This window comes from Brachycentrus maculatus, unplaced genomic scaffold, assembly GCF_059751285.1.
Source record: "Brachycentrus maculatus isolate JH-2025_06_01 unplaced genomic scaffold, ASM5975128v1 h1tg000513l, whole genome shotgun sequence".
Taxonomy (NCBI): Eukaryota; Metazoa; Arthropoda; class Insecta; order Trichoptera; family Brachycentridae; genus Brachycentrus; species Brachycentrus maculatus.
This window is the reverse complement of record NW_028281259.1, coordinates 136,177-160,503: the sequence shown is the minus strand read 5'-3', so window position 1 is coordinate 160,503 and position 24,327 is coordinate 136,177. Positions and strand designations below refer to the sequence as shown.

At 36.6% G+C, this 24,327-nt stretch overlaps 2 protein-coding genes across 3 annotated transcripts in view; one reads left to right on the top strand and one right to left on the bottom strand.

Annotated features, from left to right (window-relative positions):
* Window positions 1–2,755: 2,755 nt before the first annotated feature.
* LOC148301821 (uncharacterized) lies at window positions 2,756–6,459 on the bottom strand. The gene is made up of 3 exons (XM_088272661.1): window positions 6,411–6,459; window positions 4,699–4,882; window positions 2,756–4,006 (listed from the first exon to the last, which is right to left on the bottom strand). The coding sequence occupies exons 1-3, from the start codon at window positions 6,456–6,458 to the stop codon at window positions 3,768–3,770; spliced, it is 471 nt and encodes a 156-aa protein (XP_088128787.1). The 5' UTR covers window position 6,459; the 3' UTR covers window positions 2,756–3,767.
* A 3,691-nt stretch (window positions 6,460–10,150) lies between these two features.
* Window positions 10,151–24,327, top strand: part of Sik3 (Salt-inducible kinase 3) — a 39,865-nt gene continuing 25,688 nt past the window's right edge. For both annotated transcript variants that reach the window (XM_088272628.1, XM_088272627.1), the window contains exons 1-3: window positions 10,151–10,551; window positions 23,589–23,769; window positions 23,935–24,089. In XM_088272628.1, the coding sequence (XP_088128754.1) occupies window positions 10,408–10,551; window positions 23,589–23,769; window positions 23,935–24,089 (480 nt within the window). In that variant the 5' untranslated portion in view covers window positions 10,151–10,407. The remainder of the gene's footprint in view (window positions 10,552–23,588; window positions 23,770–23,934; window positions 24,090–24,327) is intronic.

The window sequence follows — 24,327 nt, the reverse complement described above, 5'->3', positions numbered from 1 at the left end:
CACACATACCCGACGATTATTACGACTTCTGACCCGGCCGCTTTCAAGTATTTGACATACTTACCTGATTGTGCCAGGTTTTCCATGTATATATATATATATATATATATATATATATATATATATATATATATATATATATATATATATATATATATATATATATATATATATATATGTATTTGTTTCCCAAAAATTTATAGTTCTGTCAGAATCGTTCGGTATTGCATTTTGGTATTGTACATTCTATTGTTACGTCTTCCTGTTGAAGTCCTTCGGGATACCTTTCGACCGGCTTCTGAGTACATCCCGTGGTCGTAAATAATCCCGAATCCGAGAAAACATCCCTAATTCCTAATCCCGTCAGGAATTCAGCAAAACGTGCGCGCAAGACTTCTCCATTGATGGACATATCGCTCACTCATTTTAACAACGTCATATATATAAAAAAAAGGTAAATTTTCAGCTGTGCATGTTTTCGGAATGCCCAGAAAATGTACTATATCCCGGAAAAAACGGCATGTTTTTAACTTAATATTTACCCGCTACAGGGCAGAAAGTGTTGCTTTTACATTTTCAACAAAAGGTATTGTTTAATTATTTTTTTTAAATATACTAAATATTATTCAAATGGAGAAAAAACCTTGAGGTTTTACCTAAAAAGTTCTGTTGCACAGTAAAATGTTCAATAAGTGGCTTGATATTTATTTTTAATACATTTTATTATATTTTTAAACTTTAAAAACGATCTCCTGGATAAATCAAGATTTTTTTGACATATGACGTTGTTGAATGGAGTGAGCGATTTGTCACTATTGTAGGAGCAGGCGAATATCGCTGGATACTCGAACCAGGGACCAGAGCACGGCAGCCTAACGCGCTAGCCACTGGACTGCGGAGCAAAGGAGGAAGTGTAAATGAAAGAGGTTTCATCGGCCATGAAAAGTATTTTATTTGGTTTATGAATATGTATAAATTTATTACTAAAGTAGAAACACGTACTTATTAAGAATTATTTTAGTTTATAGGTTACAATAAGAGTATAAGTTGGTTTAAATATGAGTACGAGTTGCTTACGCTATGAGAATGAGTTGGTTACAATATGAGTATGAGTTGGTTATGATATAAGTATGAATTGTAACCAGTACAAGTATGAGTTGTTACAATATGAGTATAAATTGGTTACAATATTAGTATGAGTTGGTTACGGTTTGAGTATGTGTTGCTAACGCTATGAGAATGTGTTGGTTACAATATGAGTATGAGTTGGTATGATGAGTATTATATGAGTATGATTTGTAACCAGATCGAGTATGAGTTGTTACAATATGAGTGTAAATTGGTTACAATATTAGTATGAGTTGGTTACAGTATGAGTATGAGTTGTTTACGATACGAGTATGATTTGGTTACTATGAATATGACGTTGATTACTATATAAGCATGAGTTGGTTACGATATTAGCATGAGTTGGTAACAATATGAGTATGAGATGGTTGTGATATGAGAATGATGAGTGGTTACGATATGAGTATGATTGGTTACGATATGAGTATATCAGTTGGTTACGATATGAGTATGCGTTGAGTACGATATGCGTATGGTGAGTTGGTTACGATATGAGTATGCGTTGATTACGATATGAGTATGATGAGTTGGTTACGATATGAGTATGCGTTGATTACGATATGAGTATGATGAGTTGGTTACGATATGGATATGAGCTGGTTACGATATGAGTATGAGTTGGCTACAATATGAGTATGAGTTGAATTTGATATGGGTATGAGATGGTTACGATATGGGTATGACTTGGTTACGATAAGGATATGAACTGGTTACGATATGAGTACAAGTCGATCACAATACGAAAATGAGTTGGTTACAATATGAGTATGAGTCGGTTACGATACGAAAAGAGTTGGTTAGGATATAAGCATGAATTGGTTGAAATATATGTATGAGTTGGTACTTGGGAATGAGTTGGTTACAATATAAGTAGGAGATGGTTACAATATGAGTATAAGATGGTTACATTATCATTATGAGTTGGTTACAATATCAGTATGAGTTGGTTACAATATGAGTATGAGTTGGTTACAATATGAGTATGAGTTGGTTACAAATAGGCGTATGAGTTGGTCACAATACACAAAAGAGTTTGTTACATAAGGGGTACGATAAATATACAATAAACATAATAAACAAACTCTTATAAAATATTTTTGGCAAGATAATATTTATCAACACTTAACTAAAATAACAAAAACAATTTTTAAAACTATCAGTCACAATTTTGATACACAAGGGTTCGATTTACGACTGGGTCAGCATACATAGTCAATACACACATTCCGACAGAATGCGGGTTATTAACTAACCATCACGCCGCTCCCCGCAGGGGCAGGCAGAGAGATTTTGAGACTGGTTATTTGGGTACTTTAGTTTCATAAGAATGCAAAGAAAGTCGCTTGCATGCCGACGCGTTGGTTGTCCTGACGAAGAGACGGAGTGAATAAATGCTGACAAAACCATCATTTAAAAAAGTATTAACAGTAAATATAAAAATCAGTCCAATAAAATGTAACAATAGATTAATAAAAACGTATATATATATATATATATATATATATATATATATATATATATATATATATATATATATATATATATATATATATATATATATATATATATATATATATATATATATATATATATATATATATATATATAATAATAATAAGTACAAAAGTTTAGTTCACAAGAAAGTCTTAAGAATCTAGTTGAATTTTCTATAAGATACAATATGTTCTATGAGTCAAAGACTGGCTCTAAATATGTCTAACATGAACATTGGTTGATACTGATGTCAAGTTATATGTCTAACATGAGCATTATTTAATACTGATGCCAAGTTATATAACATGGCATGTTAGACATATGTCTAACATGAATATTATTCAATACTGATGGCAAGTTATATGTCTAACATGAACATTATTTAAAACTGATACCAAGTTATATGCCTAACATGAACATTATTTAATACTGATGCCAAGTTATACGTCTAACCTGAACATTGGTTGATACTGATGCCAAGTTATATATCTTACATGAGTATTGTTGATACTGATGCCATGTTATATGTCTAACATGAGTATTGGTTAATACTGATACCAATTTATGTTTTTAACGTGGATACTGGTTAATACTGATGCCATGTTATATGTCTAACATGAATCTTGACTATATAAATGGTGAGTTATATGTTTAACATGGAGATTGACCATTCTAATGATAAGTTTTACGTTTAACATGAATGTTGACTACTATATACTAACAGTAAGTTATATGTTTAACATGACAGTTGACTATACTAATGGTAAGTTATATGTTTGACATGAACGTTGACTATGAAGTTATATGCTTAACATGAAGACTGACTGTATTTGTGATAAGTTATATATCTAACATGAATGTTGACTGCGCTAATGGTAAGTTATATGTTTGACATGAAGGTAGACTATACTAACAGTAAGTTATATGTTTAACATGAAGATGACTACACTAATGGTAAGTTATATGTTTGACATGAAGGTTGACTATAAAGTTGTATGTTTAACATGAAGATTGACTGTATTTGTGATAAGTTATGTATCTAGCATGAATGTTGACTGCACTAATGGTAAGTTATATGTTTGACATGACAGTTGACTATACTAATGGTAAGTTATATGTCTGACACGAAGACTGGTTGCAAGTGCCTATATGATCTCGGCCTTGACGTTGAAGCCCCAGTCGCGCACCTCGAGCAGCGCCGCCTCCAGCTTGCGGCCCTCGGAGGGCGTGATGCTGCGCGCGGGCTTGGCGTACCCGCCGCTGGCCGCCACCTTGGGCCTGATGCGCATCCTGAAGTCGGAGGCGGAGGCCATCTTAGCCAGGTCGCTCTCGTCCGTCATCTCCAGCATCCCGGAGGCGATCTCCTCCGGCTCTACGTTCATGCCTGTAAGATCACCAAGCATTTTTATCAATTGTTTGCGCAAGATGATGGATAATAATAATAATTGAGTGCATGTTTAACCTCGGCTCGTAACGCATGTCTGTGGTGAAAACTTTAGTGCGTGTTGGTCTTCGGGTCGACCAAAAATCGCATGCATTAAACATTTTGTGTAGTTTTAAGTGTGTAAATGGTGCTATGGTGGTGAAGGGTGGTATTGTTTGCATCCTGCAATAGTGATTGTCCTGACGAAGAGACGGGTACGTCTCGAAACCGGTAGACATAAAAATCTCGGTGAGTGTTTTTATACTAATAATTTTGGATGATTTATGTAGCGCCATTTTCGTAATATACTACCTCAAGGGCGCTTATACAGATATGGATTTTTTTTAAATTACCTGACGTCCAAGTGACTTTGAAATCCAGCTACGGCTTATGCAACACCGTTTATCATGTCCCTACTCAAGCTTCAACTTTATAAGTTTCACAGCCTATGCCTCACGAGATATTTTGCAACACAGGACCCCAACATTTTTAGATGGAGACCTTGGAGGAATAAAAGCGACGTCGGAATACCTCAAAAAAGATGGTCGACAACAGTGTCGCTGAGGGGAGGGCCTAAGAATATGAAGAGTCATTGCTTGGAGAAGGGTCACAACCCTCAGTAATGCGAGTAACAGGAAGTATAGTCAAGTTACCGATGGATATGAGGTTACTGATGAGTTTCCGCAGCACTCCGGCCTCCTCCTCGGTCAGCTCCACCGGGGAGAGGGTCTGGTCGATGGTGACCTGCCCCACGGCCTGGTTGAAGGCGTCCGGGACCTGGTTGATGGGGATCTCCTGACCGACGGCCGTGCACGCCATGATGACGAGCAAGAAGCCCTAGAAATATCACACAGAGGTTACAGGCTAGGTCCTATATCGCTCACTCCTTTCAAGAACGTCATAAGTCAAAAAACTTGATTTTACAGGAGAACGTTTTTAAAGTTTGAAAATATAATACAATGTATTAAAAATAAATATCAAGCCACTTATTGAACTTTTTACTGTGCAACAGATCCTTTTAGGTTAAACCTGAAGGTTTTTTCTACATTTGAAAAATATTTAGTATATTTCAAAAAATAATTAAAACCTTTTAAAATGCAAAAACAACACTTTCTGCCCTGTAGCGGGTAAATATGAAGTTAAAAATATGCATCTTTTGATGGGATTTAGTACATTTTCTGGGCATTTCGAAAACATGCACAACTGAAAATTGTCGATTTTTGATTTATGACGTTCTTGAAAGGAGTGAGCACTATGACAACAAAGAATGTTGGATACAATATTCTATTCCCAGCATTTACTCTCCTTACCATCCTTGGAAAACATACTTCCCAGATATAGGAAATCATCTACCAGTTTAGGGAAGTGATTTGCTGATGAATGTGCAGCAAATCCTAAGTCGTGTTTTTTGAAAGAGGTGTTAAACAGGGATGTGTAATGTCACCGTGGCTGTTTAGTCTATACATGGATAATTGCATGAAAGAACTGATCGGTTTGCATACTGGAGTTTAAATGATAGATTTGACTTCTGTTGCCTTTTGTATGCTGAGGATGCTGTGCTTCTTGCCGATAGCAGAGAAGACCTGCAGGAGCTGGTGACAAGGGTGTAAAGTGTGTGCAAGGGAAGTGACCTGCTGATGAATGTGCGGCAAATACAAAGTCATGGATTTTGAATTGTAATGAAATGTGTAAAACAGATTGATGATTTACAACATTTTGAGTGTGTCCAAATACTAAATCTTGGATTATGTCCAATTAGCTATTTTTCATATTTTTTTGTTGACATCTCAACATAGATGAAGAAGAATATGGAAGTTTGGGCATTTACGGGGCTTACGACCGTCATATGCTGGTGGGTGAATGAGTGAGGAAAGAATGAATAGAAAAAAATATTATGAGGCGAATATAGTTGGAAGTAGGAGCAGAGGAAAACCGAGGAAAACTTGGCATCCTTCTCCATTTCATTTCCCATATTTCAATGTGAACTCCTACGTATTTCGTCATTTGTATCCTGTTAAACATATTCTCACTCTCGCAGGACTGATAACCTTGTCTTAATTTAATAATACATCAAACAGCTTGATCGGTAGCGGTGCCCTATGCACCACGCTAAAAGAATATTAAATCCAAAAAATAGCTTATTGCCATCTATGGACAAGGTTTAAAACTAAAAAGAGAGCGAGAGCTCTGTTGACAAAAGCACTAACTAAAATTATAGGAATCTACTTTTTTCGTACACACGAACCGATCACTTACGGCTGTGAAAATGTAATTAAAAACAAATATTTTTATTTCAAAAGATAGATAAAAAATTATAAATGAAAACCACAAGGACAAAATGGGAGATTTAATTTATAATACGCACAATTTTGTGTTTGACAGGAGACGCCCACGGGACAACAACAGCCGCCATCTTCGAACAGTGTTGCAATGCGTTTGAAATTTATTGATTTATGCTGAATTATTCACAGCTGGTTGCTATTTTACAGCGAAATAATAAAAGTACCTAAGTTTGTATTATTATTTTATTAACCCTTTCCTACATCAGGCCCTCAAATGAGGTCCGAAAAATAGTAAAGTTTAATTAATTTTAAAAAAATTAAACACTTGAGAGTACCGATTTTTAAAAACTACTTATCTTTCAAATTTAAATTAAAAACTACTTATCTTAACAATATGGCACTGGCAAAGGAAGGATGACGCTCCTTCAGACGAACGTGTGGACAATTATAGTACGAGAGAATTAAAAACGAAGATATGAGAAAGAAACGTAAGGCTTAACTAGAAATAAATGAACTAGAAAGGTATGATGAGACTGTTTGGACATATGGAACGTATGAATGAAGAAAGAACGGTTAAATAAATTTGTGAGATAAATGTAGTTGAAAAAAGAAGCAGAGGAAGACCTAGTAAAACTTGGCGCGATCAGGTATGTCAAATACTTGAAAGTAGCTGGGTCAGGAGTTGAAATAATCAGCGGGTATGTATGAGGATATGCATGTGGAAGAAGCGAAGAATGTTTACAAAGATTGGTATGGCGTTCTTTTATTTTTAGAACAGATAATGACTGACCATTATGCGCGTCGTAGGATCGGCGATTGGGTCGAAAATAATATTAAGGTTGATTCTCTTTGTCAACGCCAAATTTTGTTCACCTATGAGGCACATTTGTGGTCAAATGGCTATGTCAATAAGCGGAATTGCAGAATTCGGAGTGGAGAAAACCCAGAAGCCTTTGTCGAGACGCCCTTGCATCCATCAAAAGTCACTGTTTGGTGTGCTTTATAGGCAGGTGGAATCATTGGCCCATATTTTTTAAAGACGATGGCGACCAGAATGTTACGGTCAATGGAGAGCGCTACAGAACCATGATTACTGACATCTTCGTACCTCAATTGAATGGCACTGATGTGACAGAGCTGTGGTTTCAACAAGATGGCGCGACATGCCAAACGGCGGGTTCCACCATCAATTTATAGCGGGAAATTTGAATTTGTATACCTCTAAAGAAATCTCCGCATATAACTATTGTTTATTACAAAAAGCTGTTTTATTTGAGTAGTTAGATATATTCTCCACCAATACCAAAACGAAATACTAAAATTGGTCAATATTTGAGAAAAATGTGGTTGATTTTGTACACACCTAGTAAAAAGGATAATTTTTAGTTTACCTCTAAAAAAACAATATACAATATTTTAATGCGAAACCTTCCATCTCGTGCGTCACGCGCCAATCCAACAGGTTTGGTACGCGGAAAGTATTCCAGACGGGCTTTCATTGTCCCGAATTTAAGAATGGAGGATGATAAAATGTATTATTCTGCGGATTAAATGAACGCTCTGTGCGTGTATTGGCGCACCAACACTCGCGCCCGTGACGTCACGCGTACAGCAGCAACGTAACGTCTCTAGCTAACTAGGAAGAAAGAAGAAAAAAGACATATAACGTAGACATCCATTCGAACATTCGTGATATAAGGAAAGGGTACAAGGCTGAGATAAACATAACAAACTAACCTCACCAGAAAATTACATTTCCAATATAGCCCAAAAATTCTTTAAATGCAAATCTGTTCTAATAGATTTATATTATCCACTGACACTTGGTGATGAAATTGCATTTTTAATGTATTATTAGATTAAAACCAATATTTTTAGCTTTTCCACTTAATTTTTATTTGACCAGCTACCGGGTTTCATCGTTACCGACATCATCAGACTGGTGGGAGGCTATACAAATTGTTATGTTATATATAAAACAAGGCAGGCAAGGCTTTCTCAATAAAATTATATCAAATCATGATTATCAACTCCTGCCTTGTTTTATATATAATATAACAATTTGTATAGCCTCCCACCAGTCTGATGATGTCGGTAACGACGAAACCCGGTCGCTGGTTAAATAAAAAGAAAGTGGAAAAGCTAAAAATATTGGTTTTAATCTAATAATATATTACAAATCTGTTCTGTTTACTGTATTCTTTCAAAATCTACACCTTGTTTTTAGCTAACGTTCATGACGTCACGAAAAGTCTGCCCTGACAAGGTTTCTCCCTCGGGCCATTTCTCTTTCTTTATCTCGGTCATCCTGACAAGCTTGCTCCGCGGGAATACCGCACCCTATGTACGATAGTTTCCTCTACATTTCATCATGCGTAATTCTCAATTTACCCCTTCGCATGTTGTTTATTTTTCGGTTCACAGTAAAATTTTCCTTTTTTTTCTCCATACATGTGTCCATGCTCAGTGGATCCGGTTTTGGCCGCCATGTTTTTTATTGATAGATGTCACATTTGACAATGATTTTCAATTTTCCACGGTGATTATCTTAATTAAAGTTGAGACAAAACGTGACAATCCTGTGTTAAACCAATATGTAATCATTAAATTGCACCAAAACGTAACAATTTTACAAGCTAGAATTCCTGATAACTTAAAATCATTTATAATAGAAATGTAACGTTTTGGTGAGGACTTCCACAACTAACTAACCATCACGCCGCTTCCCCGCAGGGATAGGCAGAAAGAATAGAACGCGACACCACTCTGCATTTGCAAACATTCTTCGCCTCTTCCACGTTCATGCATCTCCTCATACATACGCGCCGATTATTTCGACTCCTAACCAGACTTTTTTGTTGATTTTTTTTGTAAACGTTAACCAGCAAATCAAGGCGTGTTGTGATGGTTTGGGCATGTGGAACGAATGAGTGAACAGTAAAACAAATTTACGAGGCGAATGAAGTAAGAAATAAAAGCAGAGGAAGAGCGAGGAATACTTGGCATGATCAAGTATGTCAAAGACTTTTCAGTGATCAAATCAGGAGTGAGAATAATCGGCGGGTATGTATGAGGAGATGCATGATTGTGGAAGAGGCGAAAATTGTTTTTCTCTACCCACCCTTGCGGTGAAGCGGCGTGATGGTTATTTAATAAGTTGGTTAGTTTGTTTTTTGTGAATAATTTGCATTCTTCGCTTTTTATTTTATCCTTTATCCAATGATGCACTGGGCACTGGGTCGCATCGACGCAATATTGTCCAGATGGTTATATGCATGAAGCAAGGTGATCAGTCCTGCCCACCAGACCTCCTGGGAGATCCAGACAAACGCGCTAACCACTGCGTGCTACGCAGGATTTTAGATACTGTACTAAAATAATTGATTTTAAATTTCGCGCGTCTTACGTCATCAATGACGTCCGAGTCGTTCATAGCTATAGCAATTAACGAATGGCGAAACATATCGCTATCTCACTCTCGCTCACATAACGAATTAGTGATAACAACATGAAAGAGAGAGAAAACGAGCTACATCGCCCCGTCTTTTCGGCAAATCCAAGATGACAGTACGGCGGCCTTAATGGAACGTATTCTTATCTCTTTCTCACTCACGGAAGTGATACCTGAAAACAACATGAAAGAAAGAAACAGCAAAATACATCGTCTGTCTTTTACTAAATTCAAGATGACAGTATGACGGTGCGTGAGATATATGTTCATCTCTCTTACTCGCGCGATAGTGGGCGATGAAAATAACACGAGAAACAGAGACAGCGCGTTACAGTGCCCCGTTCTTTCGTTAAACCAAGATGACAGTACGGCAGTACGCGAGAGACCGTCGGATCGTTGGAATAGATGCAAATCCTCGTTAAAAGTGTCAATTAGTTTGTGAAATTTATTATTAATCGCGTGTCCAGGAGTCCCGCCATGTTCCGCGGCGGCGGCGACTGATCCCGCGACGTTTCCCAAATGATAACACCGTTTCGCGACAGTGCCTTGTGACGTCCGATGTTTGATGTTTGCCGAGGCGGCCACTGAATCGTATCTCGAGAAAATGCCGTGAATAACATACTCAAACAATGGCGAAATTAATCCAGAATACGAAAAACATATTCCCCGTCGATAAACTAGTGAGGGTTGGCTACTACGAGCTAGAAAAGACCATCGGGAAAGGGAATTTCGCCGTCGTGAAGCTAGCGACACATGTCGTTACTAAAACTAAGGTAGCCTTTTTTCTTTGATTTATTTAATTTTATATAGAAAATTCCTACGGATCTTTGATGTTTTTCGTTTCCCGTATGCTTTGGACGCTCCCGATCATACCTCAAATGCGTTATGTCCACTTTTCCAAGGAAATAGTTGACATAACCCGTTTTCTGGCGCTTCTGACAGCAGTTGATAGTACTGCACGTCAGACTATCGACCCGCTGCATACTGTCTGTGAATGGACTTATGAATGAAGTATTTTGAATTAATAACGCGTGTTTGAATCTTGTCTGTCACATTATCTACGCGTGTTTCATTACATGTACTCGTGTTTCGTATTATTTACGAGTGTTTAATGCTATCTACGTTTTCGAAATTTTAAAATTGTGCGTATTTGAGATCATTTCTATCAAATTGTGTAACTAGTATTTTTTTCTTCATATTTTGAAGTAGTTTCACATATCGCTCACGCGTTTAAAAAACGTCAAATATCAGAAATCGTAAATTTTCAGTTGTGCATGTTTTCGGAATGCCCTGAAAATGTACTATATCCCAGCAAATCGGCATATTTTTAACTTAATATTTACCCGCTACAGGGCAGAAAGTGTTGTTTTTGCATTTTGAACAAAAGGTGTTGAATTTTTTTTAAAAATATACTCAATATCTTTCAAATGGATAAAAAACATTCAGGTTTTACCTAAATAGATCTGTTGCACAGTAAAAAGTTCAATAAGTGGCTTCATATTTATTTTCAATACATTTCATTATATTTTAAAACTTTAAAAACGATATTTTTTATACATGACGTTGTTGAAAGGAGTGAGCGATATTGGCAATATTGCACAAGCTAATAGGAGCACCGGTATGCAACCTTGAGTGTTCAATTCGTGCTTATATTCTCATTTTCTTCTCGTATTTTGCCTATTTTTCGCCTCCCGAGAAAGCCATAAGCGTTTCTAATGAATAATGTGTTTTTTTTTGGAATTACCTGTCGTCCAAGTATCTAGCTACTACTTATGCAACACTGGTTCTATTTAAATTTAAATTTTATACGTTTTATAACAACTATCCTACTTCGCTCACTCCTTTCAAGAACGTCAAAAATCAAAAAACTTGATTTTTCAGGAGAACGTTTTTAAAATTTAAAAATATAATACAATGTATTAAAAATAAATATCAAGCCACTTACTGAACTTTTTACTGTGCAACAGATCTTTTTAGGCAAAACCTGAAGGTTTTTTCTCCATTTGAAAAATAAAAAGTATATTTAAAAAAATAATTAAACAATACATTTTCTTCAAAATGCAAAAACAACACTTTCTGCCCTGTAGCGGGTAAATATTAAGTTAAAAATATGCCGCTTTTGCTGGGATATAGTACATTTTCTGGTCATTCCGATAACATGCACAACTGAAAATTGACGATTTTTGATTTATGACGTTCTTGAAAGGAGTGAGCGACTTGTAAGTCGGTGTAATCTTTATGTTTTGAAGTTGCCATAATTTGATGTGATTTTTGAGTGAAAATTCTAGGCGAAAATATTCATAAAGACACGAGTTCACACAGTTCTACGATTCTAAGTAATGTAAGCAATGAAGCGGCGCAAAATAAATCACCTTATCGGAAGATGTTATAACTTTTGCGAATGGCGTCGTACGTCAATCATATTTGACATCTGTGAACTAGACAGCTGCAGCATACAAACAGATCGATAAAACGGGCACAGATGTGTATCAACACTGCCGGCGGCCACTTGACGGATAGCATATTTTCAAGAAGAATACGGAAGTTTGGGTGTTTACACGACTTGTGACCTGTCACGGGCTGGTAACCACCCTACGACAGGTCATGAGCCCTGTAAATATCTAATCTTCCATTTTCTGTGTCAAAAATATGAGTTTTTATTCGATATATGTATTTTGAAATTTTAGTAGTGTAGAGTGGTGAATGTATAAAAATATCACTTAAACCAGTCTGTGACAGGTCGTAAGCCCCGTACTTTCTCAGACTTCCATATTCTTCTCCATCTATATATCTATATATCAAAATGTTTTAAGTGGAGAAACCCAGATTTGTGAACAGTGATTTAAACACACCAAACGATGTTTTTTTTAAATATTTTTTTTATCACCCCACACTGGTACCTGAAGCGCAGGACTAGTGACCTCGCAATTGCAATTGTGAATTGACGATCAAGATAACACGGCATAGATCCGACGCAGTGTCCCGCGTGAGGCTAGGAGTGGACAGTGTGTAATTTTCAAATTAGTTTGTTTAAATTTCGCACTGCCAAGAATCTGTTGATCACGAATCACCAGTCCTGTTGTATGTATACTGTATTTATATATTGGTTGATTTTCAAATCCGGACACATCCATCCAGAAAATTCTTTTTTTTTTGTTCTGGTATTTAAAATAATAAAAATAAATTGTTTTTTTTTTACAAAATACGTTTTTAAATAAAACAAAATAGTTGGTAAATATACGAAACATTTCTAATATAACGTTTCTACTTCTCTAATAAAGAAGATACTTGTGTTTAGAGAGGGAGTTCGTTTTACATTTTTTTTTATAAACAAAGAAAATTTAAAAAAAGTAAATTAGAAATAAACAATGTAAATTAAAAAAAAAAAATATATATATATATATATATATATATATATATATATATATATATATATACAACATTTTGAGTGTGTCCAAACACTTGTTCACAAAATCTGGACCATCTCCAATTACAGGAGCTACTTTCATATTATTTTTTGACATCTCATCAAAGATGAAGAAGAATATGGAAGTCTGGGCATTTACGGGGCTTACGAACGTCATAGGCTGGTTTAAGTGATCACTTTACACACGTGTAACATTCACCAATTCTACCCATTATTGACAACCACACTACTCAAATTCTTGGAAGTTCTATATATATGAACCAATTTAGAAACCTTGTTCATGAATCACTAGAACTTCACTAGAGACATCTATTGGTGAGATGTAAAGAAGCTTTTTTATTAAGCAGAAACTCTTATATTAGTATGTGAGATCCGAATCCTGGATAATAATCTTCTCTTCATCTCACCAATAGATGTCTCTAGTGAAGTTCTAGTGATTCATGAACAAGGTTTCTAAATTGGTTCATATATATAGAACTTCCAAGAATTTGAGTAGTGTGGTTGTCAATAATGGGTAGAGTTGGTGAATCTTACACGTGTGTAAAGTGATCACTTAAACCAGCCTATGACGGTCGTCAGCCCCGTAAATACCCAGACTTCCATATTCTTCTTCATCTTTGATGAGATATCAAAAAATAAAAAAAATATAAAAAAAAATATATATATATATATATATATATATATATATATATATATATATATATATATATATATATATATATATATATATATATATATATATATAAATATATATATATATATATTCCTTGGTATGGAGTATAGGTAGGGGTGAGTCTTATATGTATTGTGAATTTTATGCAAAAGCATCGTTTTGTCAATGATAAGGGACAGAAGAAGAAGAAGAAATCATAAAGGTTATAAGCAGTCTAATATTTATTTAATATGACCCTGGACAGTGCCCTATGCACCATTGGGGTGCGGAAAAGGGTTTATTATTATTTATTAGGCAGTAGAGGTAGAGGTAGGTAGTAAGGTAAGCTGGGTACTACTCAGTGAGGTAGGGTTGCATGGACATCAACAAATGGAGCTGCCAATAAAAAAGCAATGTCACCAATATTGAAATAAGTCCATCGTTTCTGTGACGTCATTCATTACCAACTTACGAAAACGGCGTTTTTACGAAGGTGAATTTTGCACACGAAAATTATGAATGAAAATATTGATTATATCGGCTGTTATAAACACTTGACGAGTCTAATACAATCCTTTATAGGTTGAGTATGTTAAATTAGATATTCCTCCCGTCTGATAATACCCTTTTATGTTCGTTATGAGTTTTTTTTTAAATTACCTATTGTCCAAGTGACTCTGAAATCTATCTACGGCTTATGCAACACCTCTTATCATGACACCTCTTATCATGACCCTTCTGGAGGACCTGGGTTCGATTCCCAGGGGGGTTAAAATAAATATAAGTGATTTTTTCACTGTAATATTTATTCAATATTACCCTGGACTGGTACCTGAAGCGGAGGCCTGATGACCTTTCCTTCATGTGTAAACGATCAAGATAACACTGCGTTTATATGACGCAGTGCCCTATGCACCATTGGGGTGCGGATAAGGGTTTAAAAAAAAAATAATAATTTCATGTAATTCATGAGTGAAAATTCTAGGCAAAAACACTCGCCGCTCGTAAAGGGATTTTTATTGTGTTTAAATATTTAGGGAGTTTGATTTTGCCGGCAGCGGACCTGTCCGGCTTTGAGAGTCACTCCCGCTCTGCGCTCTGTCGGCAGATAGTGATGTTATCTTGTATTTAACTAAGTTTGTTGTCACTGGCGGTGGGTATCATCGCTACCAGCGTTACGCAACGCAACTCACGGCTCCCCGCCGGGGTAGGCAGACACAATCTCTCCTGTCCTCATACATACATCTTCTTCTTCAAACCCTTATCCGCACCCCAATGGTGCATAGGGCACTGCATCATATAAACGCGGTGTTATCTTGATGGGTAAACACATAAAAGGAAATGTGATCAGCCCTCCGCTTCAGGTCAATTTTGCATGTTTTCGGAATGCCCAGAAAATGTACTATATCCCAGCAAAAGCGGCATATTTCTAACTTAATATTTACCCGCTACAGGGTAGAAAGTGTTGTTTTTTGCATTTTGAAGAAAAGGTATTGTTTTATTATATTTTAAAATATACTAAATATTTTTTAAATGGAGAAAAAACATTCAGGTTTTACATAAAAAGATCTGTTGCACAGTAAAAAGTTCAACAAGTGGCTTGATACGATTTTTAATACATTTTTTTTATATTTTGAAACTTTAAAAACGATCTCCTGAAAAATCAAGTTTTTTGATGAATGACGTTGTTCAAAGGAGTGAGCGATTTGTTAGCATATATGCTACTGAAAGCTTCAAATGGTCGCTTTTTATGCGAGTGTTTTTGCCTAGAATTTTCACTCGTGAATTACATGAAATTCAGGTTCAGTGCTGCAGAACAGCGTTTATTATTTAATATAATTTTGTACTTAAGTTATACATATTTATATATAAACATATATATATATATATATATATATATATATATATATATATATATATATATATATATATATATATATATATTTTTTTTTTTTTTTTTTTTTTTTTTATTGGACACTGTCTATCCTCACTAGGTATTTGGAGATACCTGTTCTGAGGTAGGCAGGGTATGCTTATTCTTTTTATAATACAGCTTTATATATATTTTAATGATAATATAAAAGTGGTAAGACTGAAATAATAATTATAAAAAGAAAGCAAATAGAGAGTTGAACTAAAAGAAAAGTAAAATCTAAAGGAGTAATAATATAAAATTAGAAAATAGGATTAGAAAATAGGATTACATAATTATAAAACACTGACACATAGATTATAGTAACTTTAAACATAAGAGTAAATCCACTCACGAGTAGGCATAGGCTATGAAACTTAAAAAGTTGAATTTATTGTTCGGCATTAACTTTGTGGTAAGACATGTTACAATGATTAAAGAAAACACTTGTTTTTTACCACTTGAGTTTTATTATAGACTACATGTTTCAGAAGTTAAACTCCCATCATTCAGGTCTGTATAGTAACTAAAATATAAAATATAAAATTGTTCTATAAATAAGGAGAGGGGAAAGTAAGTACTAATCACTCATTTCACTCTCATAAATTAAAATGATTACACCTTGTTCCATATAAAGGCCAAATTATGAATTATCTTGAAAATTTAGAAATACAAAAAAACCTGAATTCTAATAATAATTTATTAAATAATATATTGTTTCAAAATTCTTCACCTTTGCTTTCCATTTTTCCTTTGTTTTCAAACTCCGCCCCTTGACTAACCCCTTCCCTTACTTTCCCCTCTCCTTATTTATAGAACAATTTTATATTTTATATTTTAGTTATTATACAGACCTGAATGATGGAAGTTTAACTTCTGAAACATGTAGTCTATAATAAAACTCAAGTGGTAAAAAACAAGTGTTTTCTTTAATCATTGTAAAATGTTGAAGCCTGAGTAGGGTCATGATAAGCGGTGTTGCATAAGCCGTAGCTAGATTTCAGAGTCACTTGGACGTTTTTAGGACACTTTTATTACGTAACAGGGTCGTGTTAGGTGGATTCTGCATAACGCGCCACGGAGCTAAGCGAAAGCAAGCCAATACAAGTGGAATTAAAAAATATATTTTTCTACTCCTATTCCTATAACCCGAATAGTATCATAACTCTGAGTAGGGTCATGATAAGCGGTGTTCAGAATCACTTGGACGTTAGGAAATTTAAAAAAAAATCGCTTTTAGGGTGATAATATTTATTCAAAATTACCATGGACTGGTACCTGAAGCGGAGGGCTGATCACCTTTCCTTCATGTATAAACGATCAAGATAACACTGCGTTTATATGACACAGTGCCCTATGCACCATTTGGGTGCGGATAAGGGTTTTTATTTTATTTATTTTATTTTTTTAGGGTGATGGTAGATACCCCTTTTGCGCTTAGCACGGCCGGGTAGGTAGATCTCAGGCGGCCACAGAGTCACGTGGCAGTCTTGAAATCGACACGTGCATTCGCCGGTAGTTACGCAAACAAAACCCAGGACAACTTTAGTACGTAACAGGCTCGTGTTGGGTGGATTCTGCATAACGCGCCACGGAGCTAAGCGAAAGCAAGCCTATACAAGATGATTTGAAAAAAATCTTTTTCTACTCCTATTCCTATAACCCGAATGATGCATAGGGCACCTAATAAAAATGATGCGAAAATTCTTTGAAGAATGCCACGCATTCCATGGACCCAGTGGCGTGCATGTGTGATGTTTGAGTAGACGCATGAACGCGGAGGAGGCGAAGAATGTTTGCAAGGACACAGTGGTGTGGCGTTCTAATCTCTCTGCCTACCCCTGCGGGGAAGCAGAGAGATTAGAGAAAATTAATATGAAAAATCACAAGGCTATCGGTGACAGTCTTATTGAAATCTGTAGGGAACTAAGGGAGATATGAAGGTTTAAAATTTAGATATTTTTATAAAACGAAAAACGTGCGATCGCATACGTCATCAAATCGTCATCGAACGTTTTATGACGTCATATGATTTATTGTCTATGATTTATAGAGCTGTAATAGTAGTAGTGTGGATTGTTTGTTTACCACTATACTACCATTTGTGTTATACAAATATTAGGGGAGGGGGGTTGGGACCATATACATCAACAAATAGAGCCGCCAATAATTTCGCAATGACACCAACATTAAAATAACTCCATCGTTTCTGTGACGTCATTCATTGCCAACTTACGAAAATAACGTTTTTTTAAAGGCGAAATTTCCAAAACAAAATGATGAATGAAAATATTAATTATATCGGCTGTTATAAACACAAAACAAGTCATACACAATCCTTTATAGGTTCAGTATGTTAAATTAGATATTCCTCCCGTCTAAAAAGATCCATTCGCTCATAAGAGCCACTGTCCCGCGCACAACAAGACCAAATTTAGAAGATAATGGCGACTAGAACAATACACAATTGGATATTACAGGCAGGCGATTATGGCACTTAGAATCCAAGGATATGGTGTTTTAGTTTATATAAGAATATTTTCAATGAACGATGTTGTAATCTGTCTGTGTGTAGCGGTCGGCGCGTCTGTCTACCTTGTGGGAGGTCCCGGGTTCGATTCCCAGGGAAGGCATCAAATAAATATAAGTGATTTTTTCACTGTAATATTTATTCAATATCACCCTGGACTGGCACCTGAAGCGGGGGGCTGATCACCTTTCCTTCGTGTGTTAACGATCAATTTAACACTGCGTTTATATGATGCAGTGCCCTATGCACCGTTGGGGTGCGGATAAGAAGCGAAGATTAATATGAAAACAACTCCTGTAATTGGAGATAATCCAGATTTTGTGAACAAGTATTTGGACACACTCAAAATGTTGTAATCTTCGCTTCTTCAAAATTCAAGCATCTCCTCATACAGACATCTTCTTCATCAAACCCTTATCCGCAACCCAATGGTGCATAGGGCACTGCATCGTTTAAACGCAGTGTTATATTGATCGCTAACACACGAAGGAAAGGTGATCAGCCCTCCGCTTCAGGTGCCAGTCCAGGGTAATATTGAACAAATATTAGAGCTAAAAATTCACTTATATATTTATTCGACATACACAAAATGTTGCAAGCCAAGATTGTTTTCGACGACAGATCGGTGTGGCGTTCTATCCTCTCCGCCTACCCCTGTTAGGAAGCTGCTATTATGAGAATAATAGGACGGAGCCATGACTATAGTATACAATAGAATAATTTTGCACTTGACCCTTCTCGATCTCTCATATTTCCTATTTTGGTTTCCATATTCCACACATCGAACAACACACAGCGTACCGGGTCGCCGTTAGGTCACGTGTGAGCGACACGTGCCTGAAACATATATACACGCATCCCGAATCGTTGTGTTCAACGAAAATTTCAAGATTGCGTCTTTTACGAAATCTATTTCCATATTATCTTTTGACATCTCATCAAAGATGAAGAAGAATATGGAAGTCTGGGCATTTGCGGGGCTGACGACCGTCGTAGGCCGGTTTAAGTGATCACTTTACACGCGTGTAACGTTCACCAATTCTACCCATTATTGACAACCACACTACTCAAATTCTTGGAAGTTCTATATATATATGAACCAATTTAGAAACCTTGTTCTTGAATCACTAGAACTTCACTAGAGACATCTATTGGTGTCATGAAAAGAAGCTTTTTAGTAAGCAGAAACTCTTATATTAATATGTGTGTGAGGTCCGAATCCTGGATTATAATCTTTACATCTCACCAATAGATGTCTTTAGTGAAGTTCTTTAAGTTCTGATTCTAGTACAAGGTTTTTAAATTGGTTCATATATATATATATATATAGAACTTCCAAGAATTTGAGTAGTGTGGTTGTCAATAATGGGTAGAATTGGTGAATGTTACACGTGTGTAAAGTGGTCACTTAAACCAGCCTATGACGGTCGTCAGCCCCGTAAATGCCCAGACTTCCATGTTCTTCTTCATCTTTGATGAGATGTCAAAAGATAATATGAAAATAACTCCTGTAATTGGAGATAATCCAGGTTTTGTGAACAAGTATTTGGACACACTCAAAATGTTGTAAAAATATATTGTTTTGATTTTTATTGTGTAGTCTGTATATTGCTCACTCCTTTCAATAACGTCATATATCAAAAAAACAGGATTTTCAGGATATCGTTTTCAAAGTTTAAAAATATTGTAAAATATATTAAAAATAAATATCAAGCCACTTATTGAACTTTTTACTGTGCAGCAGGTCTTTTTAGGTAAAACCTATGTTTTTTCTACATTTGAAAATATTGACTTCAAAATATGCTGCTTTTGCTGGGATGTAGTACATTTCCTGGGTATTCCGAAAACATGCACAACTGAAAATTGTCGATTTTTGATATGTGACGTTGTTGAAAGGAGTGAGGGATATGTTTGTAGTATTCGTTAAGTTTATTTTTTAGAGTGCTGGTGTCTTTTATATTTTTATTTTGTAACGGGAGGCTGTTGAACACCCTGTATGTTATCTAAATTGCGTACGCAGACAAATTATATAACTTTTATTCAGTTTATTGGAGTATGACGTCACATAAAAAGGTTGAAACTCCCATCTGCGTTCTAACCCTTGTCAGTGCCAGATATTTTACGTAACGCATGCGGTGTACAGGGCACTGCGACGTATGGACGCAGTGTATTCTCGTAATATATATGTATATATATATATATATATAGGGGAAGCATCTCTCATAACGAGCATCTCACATAACGAGATCTCTTAATCCCAGCTTACCTTACTACCTACATCTACTGCTTACCCTAATAACTAGTACCAGCTTACCTTACTATCCACCTAACTAACTAACTAACCATCACGCCGCTTCGCCGCAGGGCTAGGCAGAGAGAATAGAACGTCACACCACTCTGTCTTTGCAAACATTCTTCGCCTCTTCAACGTTCATGCATCTCCTCATACTACCCGCCGATTGTCCAAGACTTTAACAATAAAATACAACTTAGTAGACCCAAAAATCTGTGTGCACAAGCTGCCTAAGGGCGCTGGTCCACAGTTTGGCGGGATGGAGTTTACGCGCGACGTTTTCACGATCCGAAGAAAGATGGACAAAAGCACAAGCCAATCCTAGCCGATCGTCGTTTTAAAACGCTAACTGACGTGCTGGACGGTAAAATTCCGTGTGATTCCTAACTAACTAACTAACTAACCATCACGCCGCTTCCCCGCAGGGGTAGGCAGAGAATAGAGCGCCACACCACTCTGTCCTTGCAAACATTCTTCGCCTCTCCCACGTTCATGCATCTCCTCATACATACCCGCCGATTGTTCAATTCAATTCAATTCAATTCAATTCAATTTATTCAATAATTAATATATACATTACAAACAAACATTTAAGGCGTATATATTAAAAAAAAAACAAATTAAAAATTACACAAGAAGACTCTTGTTAAATGTGTAGAAGAATCTCGCTTCGGAAAACTCCTTCGGACACATGGAACAGATCAATATCCAATGTGATATTGTTCAACATAGCGGTAGCTCTTCCTACAGGCATAACCATCGGCAGGTTGGTCCTGTGTATAGGAATCTGAAACAATCTATGCCGACGCTGTCTTAGGTAATTATTACGACTCCTGACCTGACCACTTTCAAGTATTTGGCATACCTGATCGTGTGATTCCTTGTAGTGCACAAACGCCCTAAGGGTGTTTGAAAATGATGCGGAATGCATCGAAACACGTGTCGCAGTAGATTTTAAAGAAATAGTGGTATTTACTAAGTAAAACTTGAAAAAATGATTAATTATTTGTAAAATATTCATATTTTTAAAAACGTCTTTTTTCAAATCTAAATTGTTTTCAAAGTGATAACACTACTTTGCAATTTATAAGTAATTTTATTTGTATAAACGTTTATTTAAAAAAATATAAAAAATATAGTATTTTTTCGATATGGAACGCGTAATCGTATTTTTTACATTATTTTCTAAGATAAATAAATGTTTCGCTTAGTGAGTAACATGCTGGAACGAATTATGCTCGTTATAAGAGGTTCCACTGTAAATACATATACATAGATTTATACATATCTCTCACTCCTTTCAACAACGTCATATATAAAAAATCGTCAATTTTCAGTTGTGCATGTTTTCGGAATGCCCAGAAAATGTACTATATCCCAGCAAAAGTGGCATATTTTTAACTTAATATTTACCCGCTACAGGGCAGAAAGTGTTGTTTTTGCATTTTGAACAAAAGGTATTGTTTCATTATTTTTTTAAATATACTAAATATTTTTCAAATGGAGAAAAAACCTTCAGGTTTTACCTAAAAAGATCTGTTGCACAGTAAAAAGTTCAACAAGTGGCTTGATATTTATTTTTAATACATTTTATTATATTTTTAAACTTTAGAAACGATCTCCTGAAAAATCAAGTTTTTTATATATGACGTTGTTGAAACGAGTGAGCGATATGTGTGTCACGTAAGTAAATATCAATAACGTATCATTATTTCTCAATTAAGAAGTATTGAATTGGATAAACGTGTCTGCGGACCAATTCAATTCAATTTACGATGCCCAGCGAACCTCCTCCGGCCGTCTGCTGGACCATCTCGCTAACCTTAGCGCCAGGCGGAGAGGATAGAACGCCTAGCCACTCTCTCTATTCAAACTCTCTTTCATATTTTATTTATTTAAACTTATTATTTTTTGACATCTCATCGAAGATGAAGAAGAATATGGAAGTCTGGGCATTTATGAGGCTGACGACCGTCATAGGCTGGTTTAGGTGATCACTTTACACACGTGTAACGTTCACCAATTCTACCCATTATTGACAAGTAGTGTGGTTGTCAATAATAGGTGGAATTGGTGAATGTTACACGTGTGTAAAGTGATCACTTAAACCAGCCTATGACGGTCGTCAGCCCCGTAAATGCCCAGACTTCCATATTCTTCTTCATCTTTGACGTGATGTCAAAAAATAATATGAAAATAACTCCTGTGATCGGAGATAATCCAGATTTTGTGAACAAGTATTTGGACACACTCAAAATGTTATTTAAACTTCATGTACGGAAAAGAAATAAGTAGTATACGGAATGGCAGATATATCTAGGGCACTCGGGGTTGCATACCCGTACTAGCTTGTGTTACTTGGACGCCGCTAAGGTCCCCCGTAATTTACTTGTTTGTTATGATGATCTTTGAATTAACTCATTTTACTACTATTTTACCTCTTAATCTCGTAATTTTACCTCAGATCATATTGCACTTCTAAATCTCCTCACGTGCCCACATTGACCCCCTTTCTAGATTGAATCTCTAATTTCCTTCACTGAATCTCTGAATCCCCTCACTGAGTCTCTAAATTTCCCCTCACCGAATCTTTTATTACCCCTCACTGAATCTATTGAGTCTTTGAATTTCCCCTTACTGAATCTCTGATACCCCCTCATCGAGTCTATGAAATCACCCGAATCCTCTCACCGCATCATCTAACCCCCCTCACTGAATTTCTTACTACCGCTCACCGAATCTCTGAATCCCTCCACTGAATCTCGTATTGCCCCTCAACAAATTTCTGAATCCCCTCACCGAATCTCTAAATCCCATTACCAAATTGCTTATTCCCCTCACTGAATCTCTTAAACCTCTCACTGAATCTCTAATTCCCCTCACTAAATCTCTTATTCCCCTCACCGAATCTCTTATTCCCCCTCACTGAATCTCTTATTGCCCCTCATGGAATCTCTGGATCCCCTTGTTGAATCTCCGTCTGGCGTTGGTTGCAGGTGGCCATCAAGATCATCGACAAGAGCTGCCTGGACGAGGAGAACTTGAAGAAGACGTTCCGCGAGATCGCCGTGATGAAGCGGCTGCGCCACCCGCACATCATCCGCCTCTACCAGGTCATGGAGACCGACAAGATCATCTACCTGGTCACCGAGTACGCGCCCAACGGGGAGATCTTCGGTGAGACAAGAGCCATTTCATTTATTATTTACTCATTTCACGGTGAAAGTAATCGCTTACGTTGGGTAGACGCTCGACTGCGAAACTGGAAGATTTCATTTGTACGCCGGACCGCCCGTCGGAGAGAGAGACGAGACTAGACTAGATTGGTGTGTTGTGTTCCAGACCACCTGGTGTCGCGCGGGCGTATGGCGGAGCCGGAGGCGGCGCGCGTGTTCCGGCAGATGGTCGCGGCCGTGGGCTACTGCCACTGCCGGAAGGTCGTGCACCGCGACCTCAAGGCCGAGAACCTGCTGCTGGACGCCAACATGAACATCAAGGTAACCAGCGGTCCTTATTCTTCTTATTTTTAATGGCTTTTCACCCATCTAGATCATTTTCATTCTAGCCAGTGTCGAGTTATTCCGGCGGTCCTTCATTCCAAGCCTGTGATGCTAGGCGCATTACTATACCATAGTCCTTCGAGCCAAGCCTGTAATGCTAGGCTCATTACTATTCAATGGTCCTTTGAGGCAAGACCCTGTTGCTAGGCTCATTACTATACCATGGTCCTTCGAG

Bases quoted from the DNA above. Each gene is read 5' to 3' on its own strand.
- LOC148301821 (XM_088272661.1), bottom strand. From the start codon at position 6,458: ATGGCGGCTGTTGTTGTCCCGTGGGCGTCTCCTGTCAAACACAAAATT. The intron at 4,883-6,410 runs GTGCGTATTATA...TGATATTTCTAG, and splicing joins CTCCTGTCAAACACAAAATT to GGCTTCTTGCTCGTCATCAT. The intron at 4,007-4,698 runs GTAACTTGACTA...GTGATCTTACAG, and splicing joins CAGTAACCTCATATCCATCG to GCATGAACGTAGAGCCGGAG.